The following is a 10,343-nucleotide window of genomic DNA, read 5'->3' as shown; positions in this document are numbered from 1 at the left end:
ATATCACATTATCAATAGATAATGATAAGGATAGACCTATTTTACATATTCCTTTTCTTTTGCCTTTCTGATTTCCTCCAAAAGTAAGTTGAACACCACTATTTAGCCTTAGGCTTTGGAACATTAATTATTCTCCCATCATGTGACATGAACATTCATTATCTAGGTACCATGACTATTTTTCTTTCTATCAAGGATATATGCAAGACGAATAATTTTTTATCTAGATACCCTAATGGTTCACGTTAGCATTGAAAACTTTAGATATTTCCTTTTAAGTAGGTGATTGTACTTGTGGTGTAACATGTCCATGTTTTACTACAAAAATAACATATAGATACAAATACATCATGGATGTATTTCTTGCCTTAGTAGAAGTAGTTCAATTAACAAAATATTATTTAAATAATTCATTGTCTTAATGTAAATTTAAAAGGTTTACATATATATTGAGGTAAAATTATTGAAATTAAAACAAACATTTTTTTTCTCAATTAAAAGGAAATAATATTGATTTTCTTAAACAAAAATAATTAGGTAATAAATATAAATGTGTGAAAATTGAGCACGAACTAAAATTGTAATATATATGTTTAATATTTAGGTACTTAGATTCATGATGAAGGAGTACTAAATATGATGAGACTTATTCAATTTGTATAAAAAGTTTGTATTAAAAATATTAAAAATAAATAAATTGACTTTCTATATAATTAGAATAATTTAAATTTAATATTTCAGAATTTGCAATCATTTAAAGTTATGCATTCAATATGTGGATTTCTTTTTTGGTAATCATGTGGGGAAATAAATTAAAATAACCTGTTAAACTAAATTTATATAATGAACTCAATATATGGTGTTTGACTTGATCAAATTAAAATACATCTACTGAAATTAAATAAACTTTTTTTTAATTTATAAATTTTTAAGAAAAGTAAAATGATAGATTTTTAGTGATGAAGCAAAATTGGAAGTCTATAACAGAATCAAAACAAACCTTCAACACAATTTATAAGGAAAGATATATTTAGATAAAATTTGGTATTTGACCTAATGAAGTTAAAATACATTTACAAAAATTAAATCAATATTTTCGCAGTATATTACTCTTTGGAAAATATAATGATAGGTTTTAATTGAGTGATGCAAAAAGTTTATAATTGAATCAAAAAGTTCATCCACAAAATTAAAAAGGAAAGATATATTTAGTTAAAATTAGTTTACAATATGTATGGTCTTCAAGCATCACTACTCCAATATAAATAGAGCCTAATCATGTTTTGAAATCAATTCATTCAAGTGTAAACAGAGTACTACAAACAAAATGGAAAACAACATGAAGTTTTTTATAATCACAATTATTTTATCTTTATTTCCAGCAAACCTTGTTTTAGGTCAAGCTGGGAATCTTGACATATCAAGATTTGGTGGAAAACCAAATACAGATATAGCCAAGGTACATCGTCGTATGACTTTATTGAAAAAAGTGAAAATAATTTTCCCATTTGTCGAGTAATTTTAAGGGTAATATCAAGGAGTAGTGTCTTTTATATTATTGTTAATATTATTATCATTATTATTATTATTAACGCATTGTTTATAACTTATTTATGGTATGCATATTAATTATGAAGGCTATTGTAAGTGCATTTACTCAAGCATGTGCAGCAACAACTCCTTCAAAAATTGTGATTCCAGCCGGTAAATACATAATGGGTTCAGTAGATGTCAAAGGTCCATGTAAGGCTCCTATTGAACTTCAAGTTGATGGAACAATTAGTGCACCTACAGACGCAACTACACTTAAAGGGGTTGAATATTGGTTCAAGATTAGCCATGTCAACTCTTTCACCCTATCAGGTGTCGGTGTTTTTGATGGTCTAGGTCCAAGTGCTTGGAAACAAAATGATTGTACTAAAAATAAGGATTGCAAGATGCTTTGCATGGTAACAAAATATTATTCCTTGAATTTAAATAAAAATGTAACATCATGTGCCTTTATCGAACAAAAATTTAATTGGCTTCTATTGTTTTAATACTTAACAGAATTTTGGTTTTCACTTCTTGAACGATTCAACTATTCGAGATGTTACTTCCAAGGATAGCAAAAACTTCCATGTCAATGTTTTGGAGTGTGGTAATGTCACATTTGATGGGTTTAAAATTATCGCCCCAGCCGAGAGCCCCAACACTGATGGGATCCACATTGGAAGATCAAATGGTGTGAAGATTCTCAATACCAACATTGGTACTGGAGATGATTGTATCTCAATAGGCGATGGCACCTCAAATGTAGTTGTCCAAAATGTGAATTGTGGACCTGGTCATGGCATTAGTGTTGGAAGTCTTGGAAGGTACGAAAATGAAGAGCCTGTTGAAGGTCTTTTAGTTAAGAATTGCACTTTGAAAAATACTGACAATGGTGTGAGGATTAAGACTTGGCCTAGCGATCTAGGAGCTACTGTTACTGATATGAATTTTGAAGATATTACCATGATTAATGTTAGCAACCCTATCATAGTAGACCAAGAATATTGTCCATGGAACCAGTGCACCAAAGAGGTATGTAATTTCTTATCAATTAAATGTAAGATGGTGATATTATTTTTGTTACAACATTCAATACACTAAGGTGATTTGAAAAGACTAATTTTTATTTCATTTTTTCACTTTTAATGGCTTAGAAACCATCCAAAATCAAGATAAGCAAGGTTTCTTTCAAGAACATTAAGGGCACTTCAGGAACAAAAGAAGGAATGAGTCTTATTTGTAGTAAGGGTGTACCATGTGAAGAAGTACAAATTGCTGATGTTGATCTCACATTCAATGGAGCTGAAACAAGTGCTAAATGTGCTAATGTCAAGCCTATAATAACTGGAAAAGCTCCTGTTTGTGCAGCATAAAAGGACTTGTTGAAATGATGTCTATACAATTTTTTTAATCTATTTTTTTGTGAATTTTTCCTATTCAAAGTTGATAAGTCATCCCCATAAAATGAGGAGATGTCAAGTAGTTGTAATACTATGTAAATAAAAGCTTCATTATGAAGGACGTAGACAAGCATCACATGTGTAATGCTTCTGGATTAAGAAATGAAGTTGTCTTTGCTGGTAAAATAACAAGCTTTTATTTCGTCCAATAACATACTAATGTTTAATATTTAAGCATCTTTTCTGCATTGATATAAAACATAGATACAGATGATAAATATATTTTGACTTCATTTCTTTCTATTGATATCATACATTAATCATTCTTATTAGAATAGTGGATGGACTTGTTTCACAAAAAAATTGATTCAAGTAATAAATTAGATCAGTAACACAGCTAAACTCATGTGAATGTACAATAAATGAGATCAAATCACTAAAAATCTATGATTAAGAATCTTTTACTTAATAATAATCTATTAACCTACTCTATACTACGACTATTTCCATTTCATTTATTTCACTTTTAATGGCTTAAAATCCACCCAAATTCAAGATAAGCAATTTCTTTCAAGAATACTAAGAGTGCTTAATGAACTTAATAAGGAATGGTTTTTGTTTGTAGTAGGTTGTACCATGTGAGGATTTACAAATTGTTGATGTTGATCTCACATTCAATGGAGATGCAACAATGGCTAAATATGTTAATGTCATGCCTGTAACAACTAGAAAAGCTCATACTTGCGAAGCTTAAAATGACTTGTTGAAATGATGCCTATATTATTTTTTAATCTAATTTTTGTGTGCAATTTTTCTATTCAAAGTTATAAGTGATCCCCATAAAAATTGAGGAGATGATAAGTAGTTGTAGTCCTATGAAAATAAAATCTTCACCATGAATGAGGTCGCACAAGAATAACACGCGTAATGCTTCTTGATTAAGAAATGAAGTTGTCTTTGTTGGTAAGAATAATAAGTTTTTATTTGGTCCAACAACATACTAATGTTCAATATTTAAGCATGTTTTGTACACTGATATAAAATGTAGATACAAATGATAAATATATTTTGAGTTCTTTTCTTTTATATTGATATGTAACATTAATCATTGTTATTAGAATAGTGGATGGACTTGTTTTATAGAAAAATTTGATTCAAGTAATATGTTAGATTAGTAACACAACTAAACTAATGTAAATGTACAATAAGTGAGATCAAATCAGTAAACAATCTATCACTTAGAATCTTTTACATAATAATATTCAATTAACTTACTATACTACAACTATTTCCATTTCATTTCTTGCACTTTTAATGACTTAAAATTCACCCAAATTCAAGATAAGCGGTTTCTTTCAAGAACATTAAAAGTGCTTAAATAACTAAATAAGGAATGGTTTATGTTTGTAGTGGGTTGTACCATGTGAGGATTTACAAATTGTTGATGTTGATCTCACGTTCAATTGAGATGCAACAATGGCTAAATATGGTAATGCAAGCCTATAACAACTACAAAAGATTATACTTGGAAAGCCTAAAATGACTTGTTGAAATGATTCCTATATTATTTTTTAATCTAATTTTTTTTGTGCAATTTTGTTATTCAAAGTTGATAAGTCATCCCCATAAAATGAGGAGATGCTAAGTAGTTGTAGTCCTATGCAAATAAAAAATTCATCATGAATGAGATCACACAAGAATAACACGTGTAATGCTTCTTGATTAAGAAATGAAGTTTTATTTGTTTGTTTATGTTGCTAAAAAAAATGCATTTTATAGGCAAGTGTATTTTACCTCAGTAGTAACAATCTATAAAAGATGAGATATCTCATGTCTAAAAAGTCCACAAACATGCAAAAAAATAGAGGAATATCAAGAAATTTGCACAACAAAGCTTAAAATGACTTGTTGAAATGATGCCTAACAATATTTTTAATCTAAATTTTTTGTACATTTTTTTTTCATTTGAAGGTTAGTAAGTCATCCCTATAAAGTGAGATGTCAAATAGTCGTTGTCCTGTGTAAATAAAAACTTTAACATAAATGGGGTTTTGCAAACATCATGTGTAATGTTTTTTTTTATTCGATAACATACTAAGAGTGTGTTTGACACAACTAATTTGTAGTTTAATTTTTTAATTATAAGCAAAAGTTGTGCCAAAAACATTTAGATAAAAGACCTTAAAAAATAGCTTACAAATTTGTAAAGAAATACTCTTTCTAATCCTTTATAGAAGAAACAATTGGGTACACTATTTTGGCCCTAATTATAACAAACAAATACCTACTTTAAGATGTATTAATTGCTAATTTCCTTTTATATACTCATGCAAGTGGATACATTTATCAAAAAAGTTATTTATTTAGTTAGGTGTAGTGTCTCTAATGCAAATACTTTAACATAATATTTTCATAATTGTGTATATTGATGATATATGTAATTAGGAGTAGTATTTTATGTTTTTTTTATTGGTTTTTCCTATGTTGGGGTGGGGTTATAGAGTTGAAATGACCTTAAGCTTAAGATGTAGAGGATATGGCTTAAGTATGTGAGATTTGACTTGAGGAGAACAAGGGTATATAAGGTAAAGTTTTGATAAATAAACTTCATAAGTTAATAATTCAAGTTTCTAGAGAGAAATTAGAGGAAAGGTCTTTTGGAACTCTGATGATGGAAACCTACTTCCCAAGGATCTCTTTGGAAGAAAAAGAACCAAGAAGGGTGAAGTAGTGATTGTATAGGATATTTACCTTTATTTTGTAGGGTACCCTACATTTAGAGGTATATCCTACCTTAAGGACTCCTATTGTTGTTTTACATTTATAGTAGTGATTGTATAGGATATATTTTGACCATGTATTTTGTGTCAAGTAGTAGAGGAATTTTTGTCCTTGTATTTTTCTTTATGGGTGTAATTAGTAGTTCAAGAGAGGTGTAACTAGCCTAGGCCATAGACTAATTTGGTCTTGAATGGCCCAAACAATTTTCTAGCGCATTAAGGTTGGACGTCCAAGCTTAATGGACAAGCCATTCAAGCTTGTTAAATAAGTCACATGGCCTTGATAGTGACATCTCAACAAACTATTCAAAGTAATCATTAGTCTAGTAGTTGTAATTCTTAGGTTAGGTAGTTGGAGTTAACTTAAGCTAACCTAGGTTACTCCCAAAGTAGGATTAGCTTAGCACGCTCCATAAGCTTCTAGATAACTAACTATACTTGAAGAAAGTTAACTAGGGTTGGTTAGCTTAAGTGCAAGATAGCTAACCATGGTTACACTTAACCATGGTTAGTCTATCTTGCACCATAAGCCAACCAAAAATATAGGATTTCCTTGTATTGACTGAACTTTAACTTTGATTTTTATATGAATTGGATGAATTTCCTCTAATTCTCTCTCTCAAAGCTTGTTTCTCTCCTTGAAACTTATTCCATTTCTCTTATCCTCTCTTGAGTGTGGTGAGATTCGAAGAAACTTATCACTCCATAAGTGAGGCGTCTCCAAGGGGCCTATTTAGCTTTCCATATGTGTTTAAAGATAGCTACTAACACCTTTGGAAGCCATTGAAAAGCTGGAAGGAGACCAAGAAGGAAAATATCCATTCTAGGAACTTGGAGGAGAAACTACATCAATCTAGTCTCTCCAAAGGGTTTTCCATCATTTGAGCTACTATTCTAACTTCTAATTATCGTTGAGGCCATGGATCTTCCCTCACGTTGGAGATTGGTAGATCTTGAAGCCAGAGGAAGATTATAAAGCTGAGACTTTTGATGATCAAAGTTATGGGAGTTGTGATGAGAGTTTACAAGGAGTTTTCTTCTACATTGATTATTGCTTATAAGGAGCTCAAATTAGATAAGGTGATGGAATCACGCCCAAGGTTCCTATTCAAAAGGAGCCTAAAGGAGTAGGCTAGGCTAGTAGTTAGAATTCAAGATTATTGAAACCATGTTGAAGTAAGTAGGCCTAAGCTCATCTTGGCTATTAGGTACTATATATATAAGTTGAATACCTCTTGTGCACTTTCATACAATTTTCTTCTTTTTGGGCCAAGTATCCTAGGAAATATTGTTCATGTATTTTTTGATAAGTAAATAATGGACTTAGGAGGTGAATCTAATATTTGAGTCATGTACTAATTTGAATAAATTCAATAGCACTTGCGATGTCCCATGTAAAGTTGGAACACATGGTTAGCTAGAATAATTCCAAATTAACTACATGGACTATAAACTAGTCACACCACCTTTATTTGCCACATGGAACCTTCCTATTGGTTAGTTTAGATCCAGAGCACATGGCTTTTAGAGTCAAAAGTTTTTCGTTCTAAATATTTGAATTTCAATTTTAAATATTTGGCTAACTAACTCTAGCTAAGCCAACATGGTTCTAACTTGATCATTCTTAGCCTAGGTTGCTCCATAAGCAACCTAGCTTTATATAACCTTGTTAGATACATGTATTCATAACTTTTAAGATTTATATGAGAATCATTTTCAAAAATATCTCTCATTCTCTCTAGAGTCTTGTTGGAGAATTCTTCTCCTAAGTTTTTTCATCAAGAAAAACTCTCCTTGTGACAATAACATCACCTTTCGCTCATCCTTTCCTTGGAAAGGTGTAATGCCACTCATCGGAACCCAAAATTTTTTTATCTTGCCGACAGATGATATGGACCTCCATTATGAAAATCTCATCAATTAGGGAATGCCCGAAAATCAGACTAATCCTTAATCCACTACAAGAATTTCGCGGATTAGCGAGGGAATTTAGCAAGGGATATAAATCCAAGCTATTTCCTCGCTAATTAGCGAGGGACTGGCGAGGAATACTGTCCCTCTCTAATCCCTCGCTAATTAGCGAGGAAATAGCTTGGATTTATATCCCTCGCTAAATAGGATCATTTTGCGACCAACCTTCATCTCTTCACAAATTCGTCGCTAAAGCTAGTGTTTATTTAGCGAGGAACTTAGGCCCTCGCAAATGCCTCACAAATCCCTCGCCAAATTATGAGTCAAAATATAAAAACGAATTTTTCATCTAGCGAGGGAGTTTTCGTGTCGCAAATCCCTCGCTAATGAGTTATAAGTATAGCCCTCGCAAATGCCTCGCAAATTAGTGACGGAAAAGGTTTTTTGCTAATCCCTCGCAAATAATAGATTCCGTTGCTAGTAGAATTTGAAATTCAAGTATTTGTAAAATTTCTTGAAATAGTAGAATTTCAAATTCTCCCAAAAAAGTAAGAATTTGAAATTCCTCATATTTTTTCTTTTTATTTTACTTATATATATTTTATCTTATTTGTTATCTCTTCATTTTTTTAATTATTGAATATTTAAAAATATTTAAAATTATTAAATATTATCTAAAGATGAATACAAGTAGTTGTCTGTTGAAATTTGAGATGGCAAGCTTAGAGAAACTATTGCCAATACAAGAGTCAGTGTGGCATTTTATATGTTCCATATGTTGCAATCAAACTTAACACATCACTAGAATCAGAGTGATAAGGAAATCATAACAAGATATTAATATTAGAAGAACTTTTGTCTTTCGAACAATGGTAAAATGTAAAGTATATGGAAGAACTCTTTTGACAACAATATATAAAAAAGCATAATTTTAAGAAATTAATTTAATTTGCACACACACACACATATATATATATATATATATATATATATATAATCATGTTTTTTTTATATGATTCAGTTAATTCTTTGTTTTATTGTCAAAGTGAGTACAACTGCATGGTAGGTTTTCAACTTTTGATATAGTCAATTTATTTGAGGCATGGATGCTGACACATTTTTGCTGCAAGCATTTATATCAGTTTATGCCTGTCAATGACTGAATTTATAGTTCAAAGTAATTACCTCCATGCTTGTAGTTATGTGTCCTTACATATTGATATACTTGTGTACATGTAACTCTGCATGCTTATGCTTCTTGTTTTTCCAAATTGTAGTTTTGGTTTAAGAACTACAAGAGGTGTCCTTCTTCATGGCCCACCTGGTACAGGAAAGACTTCCATGGCTCAATTATGTGCTCATGATGTTGGGGTCAATTTTTACCCCATAAATGGACCTGAAATTGTTACACAATATTATGGTGAAAGTGAGCAAGCATTGCTTGAAGTTTTTGATTCAGCCATTCAAGTTGCACCGGCAGTGGTTAGTTTTTTGTTCAAATATTGTGTTTCAGTTATTTCCATCGTGTTTAAATGAAATAATCTATGCCATAAGATTATGGACATATCATAATCCTAAATACTTACACGAGTCTATGCCATAAGATATATGTCCAAATAAGTTATAAATAAGCTCTTCTAAATGAATGCTAAATCTTAGCATGTGCAGTACAGTACTGCAATTATGCATGTAGGTACTGATAATTTTCTAATTGTAATTTCAATTTTCTCTCTTTTATACCCCTTTTCACATTTGTGATACAAGTGCATTTACTAAGAGATCCTTTTTTATGCTTTCTGTTATAATATCTTTAATGTAGTGTATGTGCTGCTGGCATGTTGCTCTTAATAAATCAAGGGAAATCGCACAGGAGATAACTGAAGTTTCTAAGGCATTCAATTACAAAATGTTTTAATTGTGGAAATTGATGAGATTTGAAGGCAATAGTATTGTATAAAATTAAAATTTAAACATTATTTTTCCATTTAGTGCCCTGGTTTTTTATTTCTAGTTCTGGTACAAAATTATAGATAATTCATATTTTTTGTTTAATTCTCTTCTATGAATTAAAAATCCTCAAAGTTGCCTAAATTATCATAAAATTCATGAACATTTCATTTTATTATGCGTATTAGCCTCCATTTGTGTCATTGAGTGTGTAAAAGACAGTCTTATATCGAAAATTATTCTTGTATCTATAATTTCTATGATGTGAGCAGTTCACTGCAAAAAACATTGAGGTGAGACTTACACCATTAAGCAGATATAATTTCTCTTCAATATTCTTGGAATTGCTGAAACATTCCATACATATTGTGACATATGGAAGCCTGCTCATGTTCAATGTTTAGACAATCTAGACATTTTTCTCCAGGCTTTTTGATACTCCAGTTTTGTATGGTAAATTTTTTTCAAGGTTTTGCACTTGTATCACTGAGAATAGTTCCACTTATTTTAAACCTGATATTTTTATGTTCAGAGTTCGACTAAATGGCAGAATGATGTGATTTAGGTTATGTACAGGTATTCATTGATGAATTAATCAATGAATTTTGTCAATAATTAATTAGTGATGTTTACTTTATTTCTATTCTAATATTTGGAATTTGTTACAATTAAAATTGTGTTATTAATGATGTCTTAAAAATCTTTATCCATGGATTTTTTTTAAGTGCAGTTTTTTTTTTAATTCTTTAACAAGTTGTGAAAGTTGAAGGTT

At 30.5% G+C, this 10,343-nt stretch overlaps 1 protein-coding gene across 1 annotated transcript; it reads left to right on the top strand.

Annotated features, from left to right (window-relative positions):
• Positions 1 to 1,285: 1,285 nt before the first annotated feature.
• On the top strand, positions 1,286 to 3,167 carry LOC109790552 (polygalacturonase). The gene is made up of 4 exons (XM_020349736.3): positions 1,286 to 1,459; positions 1,638 to 1,949; positions 2,050 to 2,565; positions 2,688 to 3,167. Exons 1-4 carry the CDS (start codon positions 1,328 to 1,330, stop codon positions 2,904 to 2,906), a joined length of 1,179 nt encoding a protein of 392 aa, XP_020205325.1. The 5' UTR covers positions 1,286 to 1,327; the 3' UTR covers positions 2,907 to 3,167.
• The last annotated feature ends 7,176 nt before the right edge of the window (positions 3,168 to 10,343 follow it).

Source organism: Cajanus cajan, chromosome 6 (assembly GCF_000230855.2).
Source record: "Cajanus cajan strain Asha chromosome 6, NIPB_CcT2T_4, whole genome shotgun sequence".
Classification (NCBI taxonomy): domain Eukaryota; kingdom Viridiplantae; phylum Streptophyta; class Magnoliopsida; order Fabales; family Fabaceae; genus Cajanus; species Cajanus cajan.
The sequence above is the reverse complement of the archived record's forward strand: the minus strand, read 5'-3'. Positions and strand labels throughout refer to the sequence as shown.

Coding starts and splice junctions, on each gene's coding strand:
- LOC109790552 (XM_020349736.3), top strand. CDS start 1,328: ATGGAAAACAACATGAAGTTTTTTATAATCACAATTATTTTATCTTTA. Junction 1,950..2,049: donor ATTGCAAGATGCTTTGCATG/GTAACAAAATAT, acceptor AATACTTAACAG/AATTTTGGTTTTCACTTCTT. Junction 2,566..2,687: donor GGAACCAGTGCACCAAAGAG/GTATGTAATTTC, acceptor TTAATGGCTTAG/AAACCATCCAAAATCAAGAT.